The sequence below is a fragment of the Malus sylvestris genome, chromosome 5 (assembly GCF_916048215.2).
Source record: "Malus sylvestris chromosome 5, drMalSylv7.2, whole genome shotgun sequence".
Classification (NCBI taxonomy): Eukaryota; Viridiplantae; Streptophyta; class Magnoliopsida; order Rosales; family Rosaceae; genus Malus; species Malus sylvestris.
This window is the reverse complement of record NC_062264.1, coordinates 30,826,484-30,851,392: the sequence shown is the minus strand read 5'-3', so window position 1 is coordinate 30,851,392 and position 24,909 is coordinate 30,826,484. Positions and strand designations below refer to the sequence as shown.

At 36.6% G+C, this 24,909-nt stretch overlaps 4 protein-coding genes and 2 long non-coding RNA genes across 6 annotated transcripts; 2 read left to right on the top strand and 4 right to left on the bottom strand.

Annotated features, from left to right (window-relative positions):
- Window positions 1-2,064: 2,064 nt before the first annotated feature.
- On the bottom strand, window positions 2,065-3,546 carry LOC126622741 (probable glutathione S-transferase). Its single transcript, XM_050291477.1, has 2 exons — window positions 3,079-3,546; window positions 2,065-2,557 (listed from the first exon to the last, which is right to left on the bottom strand). The coding sequence occupies exons 1-2, from the start codon at window positions 3,385-3,387 to the stop codon at window positions 2,201-2,203; spliced, it is 666 nt and encodes a 221-aa protein (XP_050147434.1). The 5' UTR covers window positions 3,388-3,546; the 3' UTR covers window positions 2,065-2,200.
- An 815-nt stretch (window positions 3,547-4,361) lies between these two features.
- LOC126622740 (probable glutathione S-transferase) lies at window positions 4,362-5,386 on the top strand. The gene is made up of 2 exons (XM_050291476.1): window positions 4,362-4,777; window positions 4,942-5,386. The coding sequence occupies exons 1-2, from the start codon at window positions 4,469-4,471 to the stop codon at window positions 5,296-5,298; spliced, it is 666 nt and encodes a 221-aa protein (XP_050147433.1). The 5' UTR covers window positions 4,362-4,468; the 3' UTR covers window positions 5,299-5,386.
- A 372-nt stretch (window positions 5,387-5,758) lies between these two features.
- Window positions 5,759-7,044, bottom strand: LOC126622751 (uncharacterized). The gene is made up of 2 exons (XR_007623544.1): window positions 6,440-7,044; window positions 5,759-6,029 (listed from the first exon to the last, which is right to left on the bottom strand). It is a non-coding gene; the product is annotated as an uncharacterized LOC126622751 (long non-coding RNA).
- Window positions 7,045-9,239: 2,195 nt separating this feature from the next.
- LOC126622737 (uncharacterized) lies at window positions 9,240-11,365 on the top strand. The gene is made up of 4 exons (XM_050291473.1): window positions 9,240-9,558; window positions 10,149-10,721; window positions 10,815-10,865; window positions 11,048-11,365. Exons 1-3 carry the CDS (start codon window positions 9,356-9,358, stop codon window positions 10,828-10,830), a joined length of 792 nt encoding a protein of 263 aa, XP_050147430.1. The 5' UTR covers window positions 9,240-9,355; the 3' UTR covers window positions 10,831-10,865; window positions 11,048-11,365.
- A 496-nt stretch (window positions 11,366-11,861) lies between these two features.
- Window positions 11,862-13,316, bottom strand: LOC126622744 (photosystem I reaction center subunit IV B, chloroplastic-like). The gene is made up of 3 exons (XM_050291480.1): window positions 12,930-13,316; window positions 12,264-12,329; window positions 11,862-12,169 (listed from the first exon to the last, which is right to left on the bottom strand). The coding sequence occupies exons 1-3, from the start codon at window positions 13,194-13,196 to the stop codon at window positions 12,065-12,067; spliced, it is 438 nt and encodes a 145-aa protein (XP_050147437.1). The 5' UTR covers window positions 13,197-13,316; the 3' UTR covers window positions 11,862-12,064.
- Window positions 13,317-21,875: 8,559 nt separating this feature from the next.
- LOC126622749 (uncharacterized) lies at window positions 21,876-24,136 on the bottom strand. Its single transcript, XR_007623541.1, has 4 exons — window positions 23,804-24,136; window positions 23,354-23,435; window positions 22,490-22,548; window positions 21,876-22,378 (listed from the first exon to the last, which is right to left on the bottom strand). It is a non-coding gene; the product is annotated as an uncharacterized LOC126622749 (long non-coding RNA).
- Between the last annotated feature and the right edge of the window lie 773 nt (window positions 24,137-24,909).

The following is a 24,909-nucleotide window of genomic DNA, read 5'->3' as shown; positions in this document are numbered from 1 at the left end:
AGAAGCATAAATGGGGTGCATGTGTACGTTAGCGATGATGTCACACAATAAATAATATATGTATTCATACGCACCGGCCTCTCTTCTGTAGGTAGTTGGAACAAAGACATTTTATTTATTTATTTTGGATTAAAATGTGGCAGATAAATAAGGACATATATTTGCAAGGCCCGGTCAATAGTTCAAGTCACACACTTCTATAATTCATTTTATCCTTGGAAAGTTTGCTTCAATTATGAGTGTAAAAACAATAATATATTTTTGTAGAGTTGGAGAGAACTAGTTGTAGGGTTTACTTGACGTCTCGAGGCATTTTCCGGTCAAATTATGATGAGTTAGACATCGTGCAAGGTACCATTCTCTTCATCTCTTCGAGAACTATAACTTTTGTTTTTGAATCACTCGATTTTGTTGAGTTTTGACAAAATTATGGCCGTTTAAAGTTGGTGTAGATTTCCGGCCGAATTCTGGCCTTCTTCTTCCTTGGGTCTGGCGACCCATCAAGAATAAGGACATATATTTGCAAGGCCCGGTCAATAGTTCAAGTCACACACTTCTATAATTCATTTTATCCTTGGAAAGTTTGCTTCAATTATGAGTGTAAAAACAATAATACATTTTTGTAGAGTTGGAGAGAACTAGTTGTAGGGCTTACTTGACGTCTCGAGGCATTTTCCGGTCAAATTATGATGAGTTAGACATCGTGCAAGGTACCATTCTCTTCATCTCTTCGAGAACTACAACTTTTGTTTTTGAATCACTCGATTTTGTTGAGTTTTGACAAAATTATGGCCGTTTAAAGTTGGTGTAGATTTCCGGCCGAATTCTGGCCTTCTTCTTCCTTGGGTCTGGCGACCCATCAAGAATAAGGACATATATTTGCAAGGCCCGGTCAATAGTTCAAGTCACACACTTCTATAATTCATTTTATCCTTGGAAAGTTTGCTTCAATTATGAGTGTAAAAACAATAATACATTTTTGTAGAGTTGGAGAGAACTAGTTGTAGGGCTTACTTGACGTCTCGAGGCATTTTCCGGTCAAATTATGATGAGTTAGACATCGTGCAAGGTACCATTCTCTTCATCTCTTCGAGAACTACAACTTTTGTTTTTGAATCACTCGATTTTGTTTAGTTTTGACAAAATTATGGCCGTTTAAAGTTGGTGTAGATTTCCGGCCGAATTCCGGCCTTCTTCTTCCTTGGGTCTGGCGACCCATCAAGAATAGGGCTTTTGGACCTTTCCTGCCGAGCCCAACCCAAAACCCGTTTCAGTTTTTATTATTTATTTTATTAATTGTTTTAAGTTAAAGGCATTTGGGCCAAATTAGCTAAGGCCCTAAGCCTTTTTATCTAAAAACCCAAAACCCTTAGGCTTAAGGCCTTCGGGCTTTTTGAACCAAGGCCCTAAGCCCTCTCTTCTAAACCTAGCCCACCTAATTAGCTAAACCCTTAACCCTAACGATCCGAATAATCTATTTTGTATGTCTCGATTTATAGATCATCCTTGAAAAAAATCAATTTAATCCGAAACCAATTGCTTATTTAGTTGTCATGATGAAATTTCATTTTTTCTTATAGAACAAAGTGTTTGTCAATTTCTTTCAACTCATTTAGATTTCTCAAATATTGTTCCTGAGTTAAAAAAACTAGAGGTTCTTTTAGATAGGATTGTATTGGTCTCAACTCTCAAGTTCCCTTTTAACATCTTGGTTGAAGATGTAAACTTTTTAATTAGAATTTAATAAAGTCTTATCTTTTGGGGGAAAAAAATTAGATGTCTCAATTTTTTTCGATTTGGTTAATATTTTGCAAAGATGATTTATAAGATCCAACTTGAAAAATAAACAGTTCGAATCGTTGAAATTAGATGTAGTGTGGACTCCACAACTAATTTTCATTTAAAAAAAAATTGAAGATCTCTTCCCTCAAAAGCCTCTTTATATATATATATATATATATATATATATATATTATCATATCATGCTCTCTTTTGACTTTTCTCACAAATATAAAGTTAATTAACATATACTAATAGCATTTGAAAGGAAAAGCATGCGTGGTATGTTTCGGAAGTATACTTTAGCGATCATGAGCGATTTCTAACTGTTGATGTACTGCGGAACCTATTAAGCATCACAGTCTGAGCCATGTGCATATAGACGAGACTAACAATAGCCTAATTCGATTTAAAAACTAGTCTATGATCTTGATGATGCAATGAACTTCTCTCTTAGGGGTTTGAAATAAGCCAACAATTCATCATGATGAGGTATGTTCTCCTTGATCTCAGGCACATCTTTGAAATTGCGTATCCAAGTTTGCAAGTGAGGAAACATATTTGGTTCTAGCAACTTTAAACCAGCTGATTCTTCCATAGCTCCTAGCCAACCAGCTATCCATCCCAAAGCCAAGTCTGCCAACCCAATTTTCTCCCCTCCAAAAAATTTCTTATCTCCAAGTCCATGTTCTATTGTTTTCAACGCTTCTTGGGCTTCTTTTTTTGCCTTCTCCTGCTCTTCACCAATTGATCGAAAATATGCAATAAAAACTGAACTCTGCAAGGCTCAATTTGATATTTGATTAGCTATACACATGTGAATCCATGAAACATTTCAAATAATTTGGTAAACAGATTTGACGACAAGATTATTTTCAATATATAGTTAGCCTACAGTTAAGATGTTATAAAGAAACTAATAAAAAGTTAGTAAACAAGTCAGGCTTAGGATAATTGTAACAGATTAGAGGGACACCAAAAGAGAATTTATTATGAGACTATTACTCACTTATAACGTGTCATGTTAAAATTTGTCACATTTTCTAAATACATGTGGCCAAATTTTTGTCTAGTGGTTGTTCTAGACTTCTAGGATCAAGATTGTAGTCCAAATATAAATATCGCCTCGAGATACAATTATGTTATGCTGACCAGAGTTTTTTATCAAATACGTTTGCAAAGAGACGTGTTCATAATTAAGAATATGAGCATCTTGTTAAAATTAAATAAATCTAAAGCGGGTCTAGATTTGAATTACTTAAAACTCAAAATTTTGTGAACAAATTTGATGACTCTCACCTTGTCCTCTTCGAACTTAATCCAAAATCGAGCCATGGCCCTCTCATAAGGATCATCCGAAAGCAGTGGGTTCTGTGGCCAAACCTCCTCAATGTATTCAAGAATGATAGTGGACTCTGGGATTGGTTTTCCGCCATGAACGAGAACAGGGATCTTCTTATGAACTGGGTTATGCTGCAGAAGGCGTTCACTCTTGGTGGTAAGATTTTCTTCGACATATTCATACTCGACACCCTTTAGTTTTAGAGCCCATATGACTCTGTAACAAAAGTGACTAGGCCATGCACCTAGCAGCTTCACTTCTTCCATTTTTGTAAAGTACTTGCTTTTTTCTTCTTCCTAATTTGCTCTCACCAATGCGTTAGCTTTATAGGTCTCTATAAGCTTTTGGTGGGATAGGAGAAATGAGGAAAGGAAAAGGACGAATGGAGATGGTGCGAGTCTTTTTCTTTTTCATACATACTTTTCTTTCATACATACTATATATATTGAGAATTTAACAAACAATGCTTACCATCTCAACGTTCTAATGATAATATATTCAATGTTACATTCATATTAGTTATATTTGACATACTATGCTATAAATGCATTAGCCCGTTGTAAAATATCTTTCAAAATATTTAACATTAAGTTGTTATCCTGTCTGGGGAAAAAAAATTGGAAATTCGTGTACATAGTCCACAATTGACTGTTGGAGTTAAATACTTGGCACAGAAACATTGGTGTTCTTGGGGAACACTCAAAATTACTTTGAAAAGTCATCTCATTTGGTTAAAAGGGAGGCCGAGAAGAAACAATGCAACTTCCTGTTAAACTCCAAAGGAAATTTCAAAGCTTTATGTATTCAAAGAATCATAACATATAAGGGGGCCAAGGGCTTGAGGAATTTAGAATACAAATTAAACAAGAAAAAAAGTTGGAAGAAGTGAAGCTGCTGTTTGGAATTTAACAGGAAGTTGATAAATATCAATATTGTTCTCAATTTATAACTTTTATTTAATTCTACAAGACGACGTGAAACTTTATATTCTCAATAAAAAATTGAGAATAGCAGAAAGATTGCCTCTTTGGCCTGTTAAATACGATATCCACAGGACCACAGCCGTCTGCAGACAATAGCTAGGAAATCCTGCATATTCTAAGGTAATCAAGTTCAAGACAACTTTTCAAATACGTGAACGCGTGGGCCTTCCATTACTATTCTTAATATGCCACACCTAAATTGCTTGAAAAATCATCTCAATTGGTCAAGAAGGAAACCAAGAAGAAACAATGCAACATCCGGTTGACTATTCCAAAAGGATATTTCAAAGCTTTATTCATAGAATCATGTTGTATAAGGAGGCCGAACTCGAACATTTAACGAACGCAAAGAACTCAACAAGAAATGGAAGAAGTGAAGCTGTTTGGAGCTTGGCATAGTCCATATAGTTCCAGAGTGGTATGGGCTCTAGAGCTCAAGGGTGTGAAGTACGAATACATAGAAGAGGATTTGGCTAACAAGAGTGATTTGCTTTTGCATTACAACCCAGTTCACAAAAAGATCCCAGTACTCGTTCACAACGGGAAGCCAATCGCTGAGTCCAGTGTGATCCTCGAGTACATTGAGGAGACTTGGCCCCAGAATCCCCTCCTGTCAGATGACCCTCATGAGAGAGCGTTGGCGCGGTTCTGGTTGAAGTTTATAGACGAAAAGGTGATCATTATATATGCCAAGCAATGTCATATATATATATATATATTGTAATTCAAATTTACAATCTGACATCATAACATATATTGCTTCTATATATTATTGGAGTTTCTGCCTTTTCGGTCATTACTAATCAAATGCAAATTTCAATTTGTGTGATCAAGCAGAGCGTACCATTTGCCAAATTCTTTGTGGCTGATGGGGAAGAACATGAGAAGGCTGCAAAAGAAGTCAGAGATCTACTCAAGATCTTGGAAGAGCAAGCTCTGGGAGAGAAGGAGTTTTTCGGTGGCAGTGAAATTGGGTTGGCTGACTTGGCCTTGGGATTTATAGCCTCCTCTGTTGGAGTGATTGAACAAGTGGTTGGTGTCAAAGTGCTGCAAGCCAGTGAGTTCCCTTGCTTATGTAATTGGATTAACAACTTTAGGGAAAACCCAGCAATCAAAGAGAGCCTCCAGCCTGCAGATCAAATGTTCGTGAATTACAAGCAGAAGAGGGAGATGATTCTTGCTTCAAGGCCTTGACTTGCTTTCTTTTTGCATCTTTTTAGCCGTTATATATGTAAGTGGATTAAGAAAAAGATATCATAATAATTGTTGCTATTCTAAGTAATTTGTGAATTGCATAACTTCTGACATTTTCAGTGTAATTGTCACACATTACATATGATATTATCAGTTTAATCATCACGACAACAAAGGGCCTTTTCGGACGGTAAAAATCCATCGCAAAATCTTCCAAAAGCGTCGCAATATACCTTTTACGACGGGCTTGCGACGGCAAGTAACACATCGCAATAACTATGCATCGTAAATGTTGGTCGATTATATGCGACACTGTGAGTGCGACGCAAATACGATTTACTACGGGTTTGCAACGGCAAGTAACGTGTCGCAAATAATTGCCACCAGGTTTAAAAAAAAATATTGGGCGTCAAATTGGACGCCAATGACAATATTTTTTTAACAGCTTCAACAAAAAAAATTCATGTGAAATTGTACTACAGGTTCCAAACTAAAATGAAATTCAAACCAATGTTACAATTCATAATTTACAAAATGAAAAACACTTATTTGGAATCTTTGAGATTGTAATGTACTTCATTTGGAGTAATTAAACACATATACATGATCAGACATTTATATAGTCTACAATACTACATTAGACCAGTGCTTCTCTGTCGGACCTAGCAAGAGATCCCCTTGAGTGTTTTTCCTTCCAAAACTTTATGCCTCTCCTCTTCATCTTCCAGTCTCTGTAGTTGACAAGAATTTACCACCACAAAAATGATATCAATCATGACAAAGGAACAAAAGTAACTTGCAGACCACTGATACAACTATAACAAACGGCACAACGCCAGCATTTGTATAATTACTTTAAAAAGGTCGTACCCAGTACACAAGGCTCCCGCTTTACGTAGGGTCTGGGAGAGATGAATGTCGGCTAGCCTTACCCCCATTTAGGAAGAGGCTGCTCCCAAGTCTCGAACCCGAGACCTACCGCTCATGGGCGAAGACACTTGCCATCGCACCAAGTGCGACCTCTATTTGTATAATTACTTTCATAAGAACAATTTAAGTACCACTGATAAAACCATATCTGAGCTTATGACCGGATGTCATATCAAGAAATGGAACTCAACCTAGACATTTTATGTATTACCTGTTATCAGGGGCGGATCCACAGTGGGGTCGTCGGGGTCGCACGACCCCTTGGAAACCATGGAAACAACCTTGAAGCTCCCATATGCGACCTCTTGGAGCTGGGGTCGTCGGGGTCGGAGGCACGCCAACTGTTCGACAAAAGCCCTGAGCGAAAACTGGGCAGGAAGAGGAAGAAGAAGCAGTGCTCGCGCGCGCTTCTTTTTTTTTCAAAACAGATGGGCAAAACGGCGTCGTTTTGGTCCAGGCCGAACAAAAAAAAAATAAAATAAATTCCCACCATGTCCCCCCCCCCCCCCCAGTCCCAGCCTTCCTACCCGACTCCTATACAATCAAAAGCCCCAATTTCATTTGTTTATATTGTGAGTTTTTTCATTTTAACACCAATTATTTTGTTAAAAATTATTAAAAAAATTTATTATTGTTCCATGCCCAGATTAATTCGACATTGCACCAAACGCCCGACTAATGTAGTTAGTACTATCCGACGACTATTTATCTTATCCTACTGAAATAGTCAGTACAGTCCGAAGTACCAAACGAGGTTAAAAAAAAATTTCGCGCTGCGCGCGCTATGACCCCACAAACATTATTTCCTAGATCCGCCACTGCCTGTTATAGTGGAATTTTGATGCAACTCATCACAGCAACATCTGATTTCACTCGACCTTAGCAGTAGCTTTTACCCAACCAAGCCAATTTCTAGGGAAAGAGGAACACAATATGGGGAAAAAACACAAGAAACAAAGATGGAGGGGAACAGTAAGACACCAATTTATAACGTAGATCAGCCTTTTATACAGACCAAGTTATTACAGCAAAACAACACGAAAGTAGCTACATTTCTTAAAGATAAAATAGTGGAGTAATTCTTAATGTAATAATAGAATTAATGGTCTAACATACATGAATCAGTAGAAGCTCACTACAAACACATGATGGTTGAATGCGGATGACATCATAACACTTAATCAAACGTCATTTACTGGATTCTACTCAGACAACTCACTTCAAAAGGTGGTGGCCATTCTAACAAAACGAACTCAATTAACCCAACATCTTAGTAGGTTACTAATAAGAAATATTAAAAGATATAGAGCAAATTAATGCATGGCATTTTTGTATGCAAGGAATACATAATCGTTTCTTCTTACACTCTCTGCGGCGAGCTTGGGCAATTTCGTTAACTAATGACATAAACATAGATTTTTATACAACAGTCACAACAAATGACAACATAAACATAATATACCAATTATGTTTGCATACCAGATCAATTACATTATAAATCACAACATTGACAACAAATGACATAAACATAGAATTTACAAATTACTTACTTTCTTGGACTGCTTATTTACTTTTCTTTCTTCCTACTTTGTATGATCCTTTATGGCCGTAAGAAAATAACCTACTCTCTTGCTTCTTCACAAACCTTACTCTGTATCGATGTCATCAGAATGCCCCAATTTATCTTCTACCTTTAAACTACACGCCATTCTCACTTTTCTTAGAGGCCCGCTTTCCATTTTCTCCTCCGTCTTGCTCTGATTTCGACTCATCATTCACCATTCCTTTCCAAACAGTTCTTTCCTTTTCCTCTACAAATCTCACCTTTTTCTGACCACTCCGTGCTTCTTCACAAAAGCACCGCCATTGTCTCTGCATTCATCAATGCTTTCTTACTCATCCTTCTCCAATTAATCCATCCCTAAATTTCTGCTTCTCTTGCTAATTGAGTCACCAGTGCCATTAAAGAATAAATAAACAAAACCAAGCCAGCATACTTCTTTGACTAGCTCCAATTACAACAAAAAAAAAAAAATCCTCCAACAATATTAGCAATTACTGATGAAATTGAACATAGAAAAGACAAAAAAAAAACCCTAAACAACGGGAGAACTGATGGAGAATAGATAAGACTGGAATTTGCTGAAAATGATGAAACAACACCAAGAAAAAACAAATTAGAAGATAATTCCTCAAATAATCTTACCGAATGAGAAAGGATGAGGTTGAATTCGAATTTCTAGCAGCAAAAAGAAAAAACTGAGAGCTGACCAAAAACATTAGGGTTAGGGAAAGGGGAGATTTGAGAGAGGAACAAGAAGCATAAATCCTTACCTGGTTCAATTGTGTCTCAGCATCAGTGATTGTCGCAAGAGTGGCAAAGAATGATCTATATGCTTTGAAGAGAGGAAGATAGGCGGAGAACGAGAACGAGAGAGGCGGAGAGCGAGAGGGAGATGAGAGCGTGCAGTTTTTTTTTCTCTTCTACTTATTCACAACAGAGGTGCGTGCGACGGAACTTATTCATGTCCCATACAACAGAGCGCCAAAGTTTAGCGCGCAGAAAATAATGAAATTTAATAGTTATTGCGAGGGCCTCATCACGCGCGTAGTAGAAAAGATGTCGCAATTATCATATTTTCTTATAGTAACATGTGTATATATTGATTTAAAACGTGGAATACAAAACAACATGTGATGTTATGATTGTCGCAATAAAAAATTTATCGATTCAGTATAATCACATTGCTACATGATATCACTAATAAAATCATGTTATAACACATAAATATATTTATTAATATATTTCGTAATTTCTACATCCATGACATATTAATCATGTTACATACTTATATTATAATATGTAAATCAATAACACAATGTGATATAGTAATAACTAATTATGCTGCTAAACACTGCCGTTTCCAGGGGAAGTGTTTTTTTTCTATTTTCCTAAGAAACAAACAAAAGGGAAAAAAAGGTTAAGAGAGAAAATAAGACTGGCTGTAATTACTACCATTTGGGTTGTGGGAGGTGACAGTATTGTGTTCATCCAAATGCGGCCTCCCAAGAAACCATTGCCAAACTCTAAAAAGCAACACAAGAACTCTGAATTCAAGCGGTGGCCATGGCTTCTGTTGCAAACTCTCCCTTACACATCCTCAAACCTCGAAATCACACTCACTACAAACTCAGCAGTGGAATCAGAACGACCCTCTGGTCATTCTCTTGTACAAATGCACCATTTCTCACTCTGCAGACCTCAAAGCATAAGTCTTCAACCATCACATGCTTTGCAACTGATAAGCAAACTTCTCCTACTGAAATCAGGTCTTCCCTTTTCCAGTATTTTGAGAATGATTGTTTCGTATGATTCATTTAAGGGCAGTTCTGCACAAATAGAATAGATTACAAATTCTAATTGAAAACATAATTGGAGACCCTAGACAGACGATAAAGTGTATACATAACATAGTTAGTGTCCTGTTATTGTCTGTTTAGTGTCCTTTCGGTTATTTTCTTATTTATTAAAAGCTTTTAACAGGTTTTACATGTGCATATTTCCTTAGATTTAAGCTTACACCATATCTTAATGTTTTCTTGGATAATTGGATTGTTGGGACATGACCAAATGAACATCTGTGATTGGTAGTAGTTGTGCCATAGTGTTGCAAATTTGAAATTTTCAAGATCATTGCATCAATTTTCTGGGATATTTGATAAGTTCTACCTATTTGTACTATGAACGGAACTGGTTCTAAATTGAAGTAGATAGACTAGTATTGGGGTTTTCCCGGTTTCAACATCTTTGGCAACTTGGGTTCTTTGGCTCTCTGCCTTTCAATCCAATGCATTGTGCTATATCAGCTTCTAGTTTACACATTAGGCTTCTTGTAATCATAGGTTTGTTTGTTCCTCAGTTCCACAGCCAGGATCAGGAGTGAAGTTCTCACTCCCTTTTGCTCCGTTCGAATGTTTTTCTATCTTGCTTTCATTGCAAGTGGTGGTTTAGGAGGACTAATAGCAACCACACAGTTGATTGCAGCACTAACAAACCCATCAAGAGCACTTGATGCCACCGAAATTGCCAAGGGTCTTGGCATAGACCTTGGAGCAGTGTCTCTCTTTGCATTTTTGTATTTGAAGGAGAACAAGGCCAAAGATGCACAGATTGCTAGGCTCTCTCGAGAGGAAAACCTTTCGAATCTTAAGCTTCGTGTTTCTGAAAAGAAAGTCATTCTCCTTAGCTCTTTGAGAGGGATTGCTCGGCTGGTAATATGTGCTGGCCCTGCATCGTTCATCACAGAATCCTTCAATCGAAGTGAGCCTTTCACTGAAGGGCCTGTGGAAAGAGGAGTGCTCGTTGTGCCCTTGGCTACGCATGGAAACGTACCTAGTTTTGAGTTTGAAGAAAGTGAAGAGGCTAAGGATATTACTGCAAAGAGGAAAAGACTCTGGCAGCTGACTCCAATTAATGTCACTGAATGGACCAAGTAAGTAAACCTTTTTCAATACAAAATGATTTAATCATTTACAAGTTCTTATTCTCTCGTCAAACACACTCATTTTTTCGTTGGATATTGTAGTTGGTTGGACGAATAAAAGAAGCTGGCCGGTGTTACCTCTGACTCTCCCGTGTAAGCGTTTCTTCCATCCTTGCTTTTACCTTTAATCCACTAGCCAAATGCCGTATGCCTAATATATCATATTATGGCAGTTTGTATAGTTTGTGCTTTTAACCAATGAGTCTATTTTCTTGGGTAAATTCGCATAAGATCACTTCTTGAGTAATTCTACATCAATTTTTTTTTTTTGCCAGGTATATATCTCTTCGCCTGGATGGTCGTGTTCGTGGCAGTGGCGTTGGTTACCCACCTTGGAATGCTTTTGTTGCGCAGTTACCACCTGTAAAGGGAATGTGGTCTGGTCTCCTCGACGGGGTTGATGGAAGAGTTTAAGAAAATATTTTTCGTTTGTATAGATTAGTTCCTAGTTCTGGATTTCTTGAAATCTTTGCTATGACATAGGTTAGTTTCTAGGGATTCATTACTTGTCATGACTCTGCAGTCTGTTGAGAATATTGTGTTGTTATGTGCCATTTATAAGCACTTGCATGCTTATCGATTTTTCGAGTATCTCCCAACTCTCTTGCATTATTGGGTGCTTAAGCTTAACTATATGGTTTTTTGTTTCGGCCAAACACGTAAAACAAACATCCTGGTGCCCGCAAGGATTTGCACATTCCAAAACATAAAATGCTTATGTTTGAACAACGAGTCCTGCCTATTGGGTTCTGGAAATCGTCTTTGGAATTGTTTAATGATTTTTTTGTTAATGGAAAAGAGAAGTTATTTGCGCAAGTTTGTCACCCCTTGCACACGCTTGCTTGTTTACGCTCTTTAGATATAAATGAAAGGAGAAACGATAAAAATGACAAGGGTCAGAATGTATAAGGAGAAAAGTGAGTGCATAAATCATTTTCCATAAAAAAAAAAACAAAAAAAACCAGTTTGATATACCACTTCTCTCTTTATCGCGAGATAAAGATACAACGGTAAAGAGAGAACCGCGGTATGTAGGATAGTTTTTTTTATGATATTATATACTTGGAAAGAGCTGTATGGACAAAAATATAGCGAAGCTAATCTGCAATCAATCCTTGTGGAAATTTTAGAAAATACAATAATACTCTATGAATTTATATCGATCGATTGGGATTTTGAGCATGCAGTGAAATCACAGAGTATGATACAAAAATAAGGGGCACCAACAACTAGGAAGAAATTGATAGAAGGAGAATGTAATTAAGATTACAATTTACAGTGCTACTACAAACTCATTTAACTTCTTCAATCTCGTCCAAAGCATAGTTATTTGTTGACACATTGGCATAGTTAACTTTGTTGAACCGGACCACGACCGGGTAACGGGTATTCGGATCCTGCAAAATGGATATAAACACAGAAATTTTAAGAAAAGCGCACCATTTTCCATGTTCATTTTCATTTCAATTGAGAGGGAGAGATAGGTCAGACCTGATCCACAGCTACAACAGATCCAATGCCTTTGAACCAGTAGGATTCCTTCCTCAGAATCTTCACCTGTTAATGGAAGTATATAAAGTTATTAGCTTATTATTCATACAAAAAATAGAAAAGTTGCAGCCTCCAAGTGAAACTGGGCAATGTTTTAATATTCATGCAATAATATTAGTTAGAAAACTTAGAAGCATTACAAATTTTCAATTTGGGATCCTTTGGAATTGCTGAACATATTAAAATTTAAAACTAAATAAAACCGTTTTCTATCGTAGAATTTGTACTAAAGGACATATATATAATAAGGTGTCATTTGTGACTCAGTCTGGTTGGACTATTTAAATAAAATTAGACTAATAAATACTTGGACCTCTAAGCCGCTAAGAATTAACTGAGATAGCATATATAAGCTTATAGCGATATTTTTTTTATGCAAACGATATTGGATGAGTGAATATCAAAACAAAGAATCTCATAAGCGAGAATGAACACTCTTAACAACTTCGTTACAAGCCCTTTAGCAAGTGTTTAGTGCTTATAAGTCTATTTTTTTCTGGGTTCAATTTGGTTTTTCAATTCACCAATTGCAACTACCAAACCATTCAAAATTCACTAAAACAAATACTAGAAAAGAACACTGCTTTTTTTTTTGCTTGAACTAACCTTAGTGCCTCTCTTGGGTCCAATTGGTGGTGGCTTAGGCTTAGGGGTAGCTTCCCCCTCTGGTGCAGTCTTGGTGGCTGCCGTTGGAGCAGCGGCTTCCTCTGCTGACCTCGTCACAAACCTAGCATTGCTTCTGGTGTTGGTGTTGGGTTTTGATGGGAAAAACAGCATGCTATTTCGGCTAGAAGTTGAGCCTGCGTTGGTGGTTGCAACATTTGGTGCTACCACAAAGCCTGAGGCAGCTGATGCGATGCCACAGCTAGCCATATTTGTTTCTGTGCTGCTGTTAGTCACTAAATTCTGTGTGTGTTTGTGGTAAGATTGTGGCAGAAGTTAATGGATATAAAATTAAGACAAAAAATTGAGAGGCTTTGAATGAACTGAGTTTGTATTGCTATTGGGGAAAACAGAATTATCTGATCCTGGCAACGCGAGATGATTCGTTGCCTCCACTAGGGTGATGACACCTGTGCACCATATCCTTTATGTTTGGATAATATGTGATTATATGTCATCCTTGCGGGTGGCCTTGCTGCGTAGACAAACCAACATTTTTCTTTTTCTTGCCGTGAAATTCTTCTAAATAATGATGGAATTGTTATATTAATATTTAATATATGTTTGATTGAGTAAATTCTTGGTAGAATCAGTTTTCTTGGTAGAATGAGTTTAAGACTACAAATTAATAAATGCACTAGCAAAAAAAAAACATAATCCTATAATTTTCGTACATTTTATTTTCTCCACTCTCTCTCTTGCGGCATCCTCTCTTTTCGGTTCATTAAATTGGCCACAATAAGAATTGAATTTTCAAGAAAAATATCTAAAATCATTCATTAACCACCAAAAAATCTTCTTAATTTCTTTTAATGTTTTTTTAATATTATTAATTATGTGGTTGTTGACTTGGAGCCAATGAGTAATATGAATTAGTTAGCATATTTCTATGTCCTACTCCTAAGCCTGTAAATAGACAAGAATAATATATATGACTTGGTTTTCTACTCCCAATCTCTCTCTCTCGTCTATCTCTTATCTCTCTCATCTATTCCATATCCAACATGTTCCGAATCATAGTTTTTTTACCAAAACATAATTCAAAACCCAATACTAAACCATATACTGTGGAATGGAAAATTAGAAAAACAATTATTTTTAGATAATTGTTCGTAGCATTCATCTTCATTGTATATTGAAGTACGATAAAATTTAGATTTCTGGAGCTTTCTTGTAAGGGAAACACAACTAGTGCTTATAAGAAGATAGTGTACAACTTTTCATAAAATAAAATAAACAAGTTAAAGAGGTAGAGACGGTAAAATGGGCACTAAACAATGATTTATTTTTTAAAGATAAAAACAGAACTAAAGTCAGAGGCTTCCCCTACTACAACAATTGCCAACAAGATCAAATATTTCCTGGCAAAACTTGGGATCGTACGAAACTCCTTCAATTCCCTCCAAAATCAAAACATGAAAACAAAGCTAGGGTTTTAGCTGATGGTTCTGATCACAGACTTCTCAGTCTACGTTACCGCACCATGATGCATAATACTTCCGAATCGAACGCCAAAGATCCAATGCAGATCAGAATTCCATCACATGGAGGTTTTCTTGGGATTCAGAGCTCCGATACCCGATTATCCCCATCACAACGCCTCCAAAAGACCCAGGCCACAGGTTAATCCAAACCCTATAGTTAGTCACTTAATTAGTTTTAAATGTGTTAAAGATTTTGTTGCTTAGTGAGTCTAAGGAGGGTGTAGTCAATCTCGGATTTGAAGAGACTTTAAAATTCTAATGTAGTCAACTAAAGGATTATAAAGGATTTTTAGAATTCATGCAAATCCTAGTGTAGTCAACTAAAGAATTTTAAAGGATTTTTAAAATCCATCAAAATCTAAGTGTATTAAAAAAATTAAAGATTTGTAGGATTTCATTAAGTTGTGGATTTTGTGGAATTTGCGAGTAAGAAGTATATATAATCAAGACCAAATAAAATCCTACCTCACACCTTAGGATTTCAAATCCAGATACCTCTTTGAATGTCTGACTCTCCCTTCCTTTCACTGCCTGCCACCTACTTTGTTTGCTTGTCTTCTTCCTTCGTCTCTGCAATTTTTTCATGTATGGATAAATATGATGTTGTGTTGCATCATTTCTCATATGGCGTCGAAATGGTCTAAAGTGTTGACTTTTGTATTTTAGGTAGGATCCCTAATTGATTGCAATTCCGTGTATTCTCATGTAATCACTTGTAATTGGTTCTCTTTCCATTTATGTTAGGGTTGTAAACCTATAAGTACCTCTTATTAAGAAGAATATAATACAATTCAAAGCATTCTCTTCTTGGTATCAGAGCCAGGTTAAGAAAAAAAAAATTATTATTATCGCAATTTGTCTGGAGAACAGAAATCGTCGTGCAGCCTGTTGTGCAGCATTGTGAAATTAGCGAGCGACACCATCATTGCTGATTCGAGTCCACCGAAGACCACCGCGCATCCAGTTGTGTACCGTGCCCGTCCGACCAGCAAGCGATGCCGTCGTTGCTGACCGGAGTTCACCGAACCGATCTCTACATCCACTCACGACCCACTGTTGCATCACGTACTCACGTACTCACTATGCATCGATCTGATCAACCTGAACATGAGAGTCGGATCAATTGTGACCGATTCAAGTCGCGTGCATTGGTTGCTGAAGCTAAGGCAGATTCTGATCATACAAGCAATGATGGTAAGGCTTTAAAAATTTCTGCATCTGTTATGAATAATACATGGATAATTGATTCTGCTGCTACTGAACATATGACTTGTGATTCTAGACAGGTCCAAACCCTAAAATCATCTACCAATACTGTAGTTCGTGTTGCCAATGGTAATGTTGTCCCCATTATTGGGGAAGGCGATGTCTCCCTAGTTCGTGTTGCCAATGGTAATGTTGTCCCCATTATTGGGGAAGGCGATGTCTCCTTCTCTGATACCTTGAATCTTGACTCCTTACTTATTGTTCATTCCCTTGATTATAATTTATTATCTGTTGCTCAAATAACTGTCGCCCTACATTGCCTTGTTATTTTTGGCCTTCCTTTTGTGTTTTTTAAGGACATTCGGACTCGTAAGACGATTGGTTATGGTATTCGGAGGGGAAAGCTCTACTACTTGGAGCTGACATCGAACAGTTCTCGAAATTTAACTCAAGCTCTTGTCATGGAAGGATCTCATGGGGAGAGGGATAAAGCTTCGGAGGTTTGGTTGTGGCATCGTTGACTTGGACATGCTTTTTTCGGCTATTTACGAAGGTTGTTTCCTAGCCTATTTGTTAAGCATGACGTTTCTAGCTTTAAATGTGGTGTTTGTGAAATGGCTAAAAGTCATCGTACTTCATTTCTATCCAGTATGAATAAAAGTTCAGTTCCATTTATGATAATTCATTCTGATGTTTGGGGGTCATCTAAAACTGCTATGTTTCGTGATGCTCATTGGTTCATTACTTTTATAGGTGATTGCACAAGTATGACTTGGGTATGTTTGATGAAGTCCAAAAGTGAAGTTCCTTCTTTGTTTCAGCAGTTTATAAAATGGTACAAGTATAATATAAGTCCCACATACAGGTTCTCGGGAGTGATAATGGCGGTGAATATGTTAACTCTGACCTTCGTGCCTTTCTTGATCATCATGGCATTGTTCATCAAACCACGTGCCCATATACTCCACAACAAAATAGGGTTGCAGAACACAAGAACATTAAGCTTTTGGAGGTTGTTTGTGCTTCTTTGCTCGAGGCTCATCTCTCGTTATCCTATTGAGGAGAAGCCCTTACCTCAACTACGTATCTCATTAATCGTGTTCCATCCCGATCCGTTGATTTTCAAACACCACTTCAAGCTCTCTCCTCACACGTTGATGCTCCTGCAGTCCCCAATTTTCCACCTTATGTGTTTGGCTGTGTGGCCTTCGTTCATCTTTATAAACAGCAGAGGAGTAAGCTTGAACCTCGGGCCTTACGGTGTGTGTTTGTGGTGTATGTCTCAAATCAGAAAGGATATCGTTGTTATCACCATCCGACGAAAAAGTTGTTTGTCACTATGGATGTTGCCTTTCATGAGAATGATAAGAAACCTGTGGGATGTAAATGGGTTTATACTGTGAAGTATAAAGCTGATGGGACAGTTGCTCGCTTCAAGGCAAGACTGGTAACAAAAGGATACACTCAAAAATATGGAATTGATTATACAGATACATTTGTTCATGTGGCCAAGATCAACACCGTTCGTGTTTTGTTGTCCTTGGCTGCAAATCTTGATTGGCCTTTACAGCAGTTTGATGTGAAGAATGCCTTCTTGCATGGAGATTTGACAGAAGAGATTTATATGAATCTTCCACCTGGATGTAATGCTCCAGATAAATACAGTAGAAAGGTGTGCAGGTTGAAGAAATCCTTGTATGGCTTAAAGCAATCTCCTCGAGCATGGTTTGGAAGATTCACAAAATCTATGAGAGCATTTGGTTACAGACAAAGTAACTCTGATCATACTTTGTTCCAGAAAAGACAGAATGAGAAGCTTAATGCACTTATTGTGTATGTAGATGATATGGTGGTAACAGGTAATGATCCGAAAGAACGTGTGGCCTTGCAAAGATACCTGTCTACAAAATTTGAAATGAAAGACCTTGGATCCTTGAAATATTTTTTAGGGATTGAGGTGTCGAGAAGCTGTTCTGGAATTTTCTTGTCTCAGATGAAGTATATTATTGATTTGTTGCACGAAATTGGCATGTTAGCTTGTCAGCCAGTAGCTACACCATTAGAAGAATGATTGAAACTTAGTGTTGATTCTAATCAAGTATCAGTTGACAAAGGAAGATACCAAATGTTAGTAGGTCGTTTGATGTATTTGGCACACACAAGACCAGACCTTGCTTATGCCTTGAGTGTAGTGAGTCAATACATGCATGATCTTGGAGAACAACATATGAATGACATGATGAGAATATTACGATATTTGAAGGGAAGTCCGGGCAAAGGAATTTTGTTTAAAAGGAATAATCATTTTAGCGTTGAAGGTTATACTAATGCAGATTGGGTAGGTTCAATTGACGATAGGCGCTCAACATTAGGTTACTTTACGTTTGTTGGGGGTAACTTGGTTACATGGAGAAGTAAGAAACAGAATGTGGTTGCCCGTTCCAGTGTAGAAGCCAAATACAGAAGTATGGCTTTGGGAATTTGTGAAATTTTGTGGCTTAAGCTTCTGTTAAGCGATTTGGGTATACAACATGATCAGCCCACGAAATTATTTTGTGATAATAAAGTTGGCCGTGACATTGCACATAATCCGATACAACATGATAGAACAAAGCATGTTGAAGTTGACCGGTTCTTCATCAAAGAAAAATTGGAAAGGAAAATAATTGAAGTACCAGCAATAAGAACAGAAGATCAGTTGGCAGATATCCTCACAAAGCTGTTTCAAGTCACAAGTTTTCAAGTTTCTTACACAAGTTGGGTATGAGCGACATATATGCACCAACTTGAGGGGAAGTGTTGACTTTTATATTTTAGGTAGGATCCTTAATTGATTGTAATCAAGGTTCTAAAAAACGTTAGGCGCTAGTTAGGCGGCGGGCTAGCGCCTAGCGCCTAGGCGGCTAGGCAGCGCCTAGGCGGATTTAGGTAAATTTCTTGTATATCTTGTAAATAAGTGCATATTGACACCTAAAAAAAAACTATACTTGTATGGATAATAAAATAATGATAAAATGCAAATTAGGTACACTATTTCCATAAATATTGGATGAACTTGTAGTAAATCCATCATTTGCAAATTAGATACACCATTTCCATAAGTATACCACCATGAAACCAAAAAAGAAAAAAGCACGCAATTAATAAAAAATAAAAAAAAACCTCCTAGGACCGCCCAACCCGCCTAGGCCCAACCCGATTTTTCCTCCCGATTTGCCCAAAAACGCCTCGGTTGCTAGGCGCCCAGCGCCTAGGCGTTTTTTAGAACACTGATTGTAATTTCGTGTATTCTCATGTAATCACTTGTAATTAGTTCTCTTTCCATTTATGTTAGGGTTGTGAACCTATAAGTACCTCTTATTGAGAAGAATATAATACAATTCAAAGCATTCTCTTCTTAAAGGAGCTCAAGGACCAAGTATTATGATTACATAGTGCAAAAGCCCAGCTCTTAAAGAAAAGAAGAGACATTTAAAGGAATACATGCAAATGTATGAACTAATGTCCTCTCTTGAGGGGTAATTTTCAAGCTTTATGGTACCCTTTATTTAGGGGTGTGCTATCCACACACCTCATTTTACTTCTCACACACCCTTGATAATTTCTGTCCGTTGATCTTCTTCAATTCATCTGATCCGACGGCCGAAAATTAAAAAGGTGTGTGAGAAGTAAAATGGGGTGTGTGAATATCACACCCCTTTATTTAATGGCTTTAACGGCTAAAAAAACCTAGCAATCTTTATCTCAAGCTCAATTTTGTTTACCTATACAAAAAGCAACAATCTTTCACAGACTTGTGATCATTTTATCTCATACCTAATTTTGTATTTGTTGAAAATTGAATGAAATTGTATTTGTTTTTGAAATTTGGTCAGCTTAAGATGCTATTGTTTGGTGGAGCAAGGATGCAGCTCTCCAACATGAATCAAATGCAGCTTCATTTGATTAGATTTATAACCTAGGTACATTTATCGAAAATCGAATGAAATTGTATTTGTTTTTTAAATTTGGTCAGCTGAAGGTGCTATTGTTTTGTAGAGCAAGGATGCAGCTCCCCAACATGAATCAAATGTAGCTTCATTTGATTAGATTTATGACCTATGTACATTTATCACCATTTGATTTATTTGACGGTCAAAATTCAGCGCTGTAAAATCTATCAAAATCTATAGAAATCTGTTATATGAATCTTCTCAAATCTTTCAAAATCCATATGAATTTTGTAGAAGTCACATAATCCTATGAAATCCATCACTCAAAATCTATTAAAATCCTCTCAAATCCTAACTTGACTGCACAAGTTGAATTTGACGCTCTTGTTTTAAATTTTCATCTCCTTGTAGATGATCAGCTGTAAGAAAAAATAAATCCTTCTTGTAGATGATCGCTCTAAGAAAATAGCCAAATTTACAAATCTTGATAATCAAAATCAAAGAATCCTAAGATGTGAATTTGTATTTTATTTCATTGCCTTTTTCCAAAATGTGTCAAGTTCACTTTTCACATTGCACTTGATTTTTTTTTTTTTTTGAAAAGTTGAGGCTTATTAATTGAATTGCCTCCTTAAAATGTCATTTAGTCTCAGTTTACCCTTTCAAACAGGTTTTGTCTCTTTTTGCCTTTTGAAACTGTCATTTTCAACTCTTTTGGTCTCACTTTAACCCATGCTGTTAAGGAAACCTTAAATTCAAGGGCATTTTGGACATTTCACTTTTTACACTCTTCTTTTAATGGAATTCTTGAAATACGATCATTATATCAACTAAAATAAGGGTTACGATTTTGTTCTTAGAGTCATTTCACTTGCAAGACATCTATCTATGGGTTTAATGGAAACTTTGCACTTGAAAAATACTCATTACAACAGAAAGAAAATATGAGATCTTTCTAATCAAAATTGGGCTAACTACAAGTTTCACCAATATATAAAAAAAAAAAAAAAAAAGATCTCAGATCAGGTGCACAAAATATGATCCCACAATAACCATTACGGTACCTATCCAAAATATGCTTCTTATGCAAACCCAAAACCAAAAAAAAAAAAAAAAAAAAAAAAAAAAAAAAATCATCTAAAGCAAATGTGCACAATTTGCAACCAAAAGTTTCACATTGTTGAATCACATGTTCCACTGGGCATGAGCTTGTTCATAAGGTGCTTGTACTTGTGGTTGAGAAATTGATCACAATGCCCTCGTTTTTTGGATTCCTCATATATATGTTGTTGATTTATCTAGGTCCACTCACAACCGATTAACATAACATTCAACCTCTCAAATATATAATTAAACACTTCAGTGATAATTCCATTAAAAGTGATGTGTAGAAAGTAAAATATGTAAAATACCATTGACACTACAAAAAAAATGAGCACTGCACACAATAAATTATCTGTGCCCTTTGAGGTCAAAAAGCACCAACAATTGTGCCCATAGACCAATAGCAACAACGCAGCTACTATCTTTGGGTCTGTGCCCTCTATGGGCGTCACCATTTCAGAAAGCGCACAGTATGATGATTTGTGCCCAAAGGCTAAGCACAAATACAAGCATTTTTGTGTCTCACCTCTAATAAAGGCTATTGAATGTATGGTGTAAGATGGGCACAATTGCTATTTTAAAGGCTAAGATTGCTGTATAAATGTGAAAGCAAAGGCACCACAACTTTAAAATTGTGCCACTCTATTATATTTGAATAAATACAATAAAGCTCCAGCACAATTGGATATTTATAAATAAAAAAATTTGGTAAAATTGGATATTTTAATTTTTTTTTTTTGGGTAAAATTGGATATTTTTATTTAAATATAGAAATCATTAGGCTTGCTCACATGACCTAATTTCCACCAAATTTGAGGAACTTACAAATCATCCATTACAAACTAAACATAAATCAACATTAGATTCATTAACATTAGCACTAAAATAGTGAAGTTAATATATTATCACCCATGTTCTTGGCTAAGACTGATTCATGTAACCTAACAATACAACCCATCCAAATGTTAAACAAAAAAATACATGTTATCCTATGCTGGACATACCCAGGATTCTCTGTATACAACAAAAGATAACATATCTAAGCTTGTATACCAATTCAAACCAATAATATATAAACAAAATACACATCTACAAGGGTTGCTTGATGACAACTAACCAATATTCTCAGATATCAAATAGTTTATAAACATAAAACAAGCAGATATTGGTCATATACTACAATGCATTTCTTTTCCGGATAAATACATGTACAGTAATGTCCCATATATACTCAGATAATTACATACAAAACCAAGTAAGCAACGGGTTGGCAGAGATGTGATGGAAGGGCAGACATTAGTCATATCCCGAAAACGAAGTTTTTGTGAATGAATAATATCAGAAGGACTTCAATTCCATAATTGTAAGAAGGACAATGAACTCAAAATTTTCAACTCCTAATTACAACTCATGAAGAATCGATCCACACCAAGATGGCTAAAGATCCACACCAAGACAGCTAACATGACTGTTCATGCATACCAGAAGAAAACCAGTGTTTCTAGCCAATTGCACAAAAGTGAATAATCAAACATCCTAAAAAAAATGGTGACATACATAGTTGCTAACTCCGCCTGCATACGACTTCCATCCTGAGAAAGAAAATGGCTAACACATGAATTTAAGGACCTAAACAAGCTCCATAGTCCAAATAGAGCAACAGCTCCTGCAGAAGCATAAAACTTGTTCAAAGGAGACAGTGATAGGTAGCTATGACTCATATATATATATATATAGAGAGAGAGAGAGAGAGAGAGAGAGAGAGAGTTTAACCCACCTCCTGAAAGGTTAAGTCGAATAAACGTATTCAGCTTCTTTGATGTTGCGATAAAGAAACTGAGATTGTTAAAAGAATGAAACATATAAATACACAACAATTATGATAACGAAGTAATAACAATCCAAACTTACAATAAAAAAACCTGAATCATTATTGGACCCCAAAAGAAGAACCTTTACATGTAAATTAAATGGAACAAAAAAATTAACATAATTGTTTATTAAAGAATCCTATAACTTTTCACCAGCTCGCTCCCTCGAATGATTATAAATGAGTATAAAAGTGATATGTAGATGGTAAATATTCATAAAAGCCCCAGTAAATGTGTAAGATTACAATTCTATGAACCATATAATATCAATTGCAATTTGCAAGCTGATATCCTTTCCCTTGTACTGTTTCAAAAAGTGCAGAATTAAGAAAAGAAGAAAAGAGAACAGGATACTAAAGCGTATAAACTCTAATGCAATGAATTATTATTCCAAGCAGCGAAACCAACATACTTCAATACACTTTACGAAGTACATATTCTTTTTCACTTGAACATAAGTGTGGCACTGGCAATTGGTAAACATCTCTTGACAATATCTTAAAGTACATACCCACCCCTGGAATGTGAAAACTTCAATGATGTCTTAATAATGTCTTAATAATATCTTAAAGTACATACCCACCCCTGGAATGTGAAAACTTCAATGAATAAAGCATCTACAACCTTACAAAAACATAAGAGATCTCCTAAAGGATGATAACAAGAAAGGAGTAAATAATAATCAGGGTTCGTTATACAGAGAGTACAGATATGCAACCAGGCTCTGGAAGAAAGAAAAAAGGGATATAAGGAGGTAACAACAAAGTTACCGAGTAAAACTTCTGCTAAGCTTGGCCCTGCAAATCCTGCAGCTGTTGCACCAGATTCTACATAACATACAGCAAGCAAATCCTGCAGTTGTTGCACCAGATTTTACAATTTCATAAACATAAACATAATCAACTCTAGTTCTAATTGTCAATTTCATGCCAAGAAAAACAGCTGCAGCCGTTGCACCCACCCACCCTAAACCTAAACCTATGAACCGTTACCCACCCACCCACTTTCCCAATGACCTCCATGTCCTGCACCCACCCTAAATCGGAGCACACTCAACTTGAAACCCTTCCAATCCCAAAGACCTGCACCCATCCTAGATTCCTAATCCTATACCCACTGTCCTCAAACCATAAACCATATTCGACAAAATACACATCCAATTTGACCCTAAACCCTAAAGAACAAAAACCCATCGAAAAATTGAATTTAAGAAACCTCACCTGTATTTTGGGCCTCCTGTGTCTTTGTGTGTGTCGCCGGAGGAATGCCTTTGAATGGACAGATGAGCGGCGTTGAAGTGGACGGACTCGACGGAGGAGTGGGTTCGAACTGGACGGAGGAGCGAGGAGGAGCGGCGTTTGAATTTTTGGAGAGTGAGGGTGAGAGTCGACGGACTGAGAGTCTGAGAGATGGAAGGGAGTGAATAGAAATAGGGTAGAATTTTAATTATTATTGTAAGTAGTGGGCACAATTATTATTATAATAATTATTTTTTAATTAATATTATAAGGGTTAGTGGGCACAATTGTGTAATGCAGTGCTAGAAACCCAAGTTTTTTATTTTGGTGTCAGGCTTCATTTGTTCTTTCATTTTTATTTATTTTCTTTTTTCTTTTCTTTTACTGGTAAAGTGTCATAATGCTTGCGTTGACATGTTGTGAATTCATTGATTTGTGCGGTACGAACCAAACGGGAAACATAATTATAAACCAAAAAATATACAATACTAGGAGTATTTATATCATGGGCCAATTAGAAAGAAAACATTATTATATTTAATACTACATAAGTTGATAAAAGGACCCAAGAGCAGTCCAGCATAGCATAAGATAATTATATTTTCACATACCAGTGAAATATAACATAATACAAAATATATTAATTTTCCTCGTCGTCGCTGCTTAAAATTTCAACGGTAACATTCTGCATATTTGTGAGCTCATCTGTGGGAAAAACAGGCCTCTAGGACGAATTTGTGCTTGATAAGTGCATGGTTCTTCAATAATAACAACAGAACTGGTAGACTCTTCAATTGTTGTTTCATCAGAAACCAAATCGACAGGGTATTGTTCTATCCTACCTGGGTTTGCCCATGCTGGCAATACACGTCCCTGAGGTGCGCGTACGTAGCCGTTATTGGAGGGTAATGTGTAGCCAAGCCGACCATCAACAACAGTAGTAAGAATGTATTGATTATCAATAGAACGAGGTATGCGCCCGCCATTAACAGGTTGTCGTGGACGTTGAGCTGGAGGATTCGTTGTGGAATTTGCTGTTGTAATGTTGGAAGCAATAGACGAATGTGATGTTGGAGATTCGGTTCCAA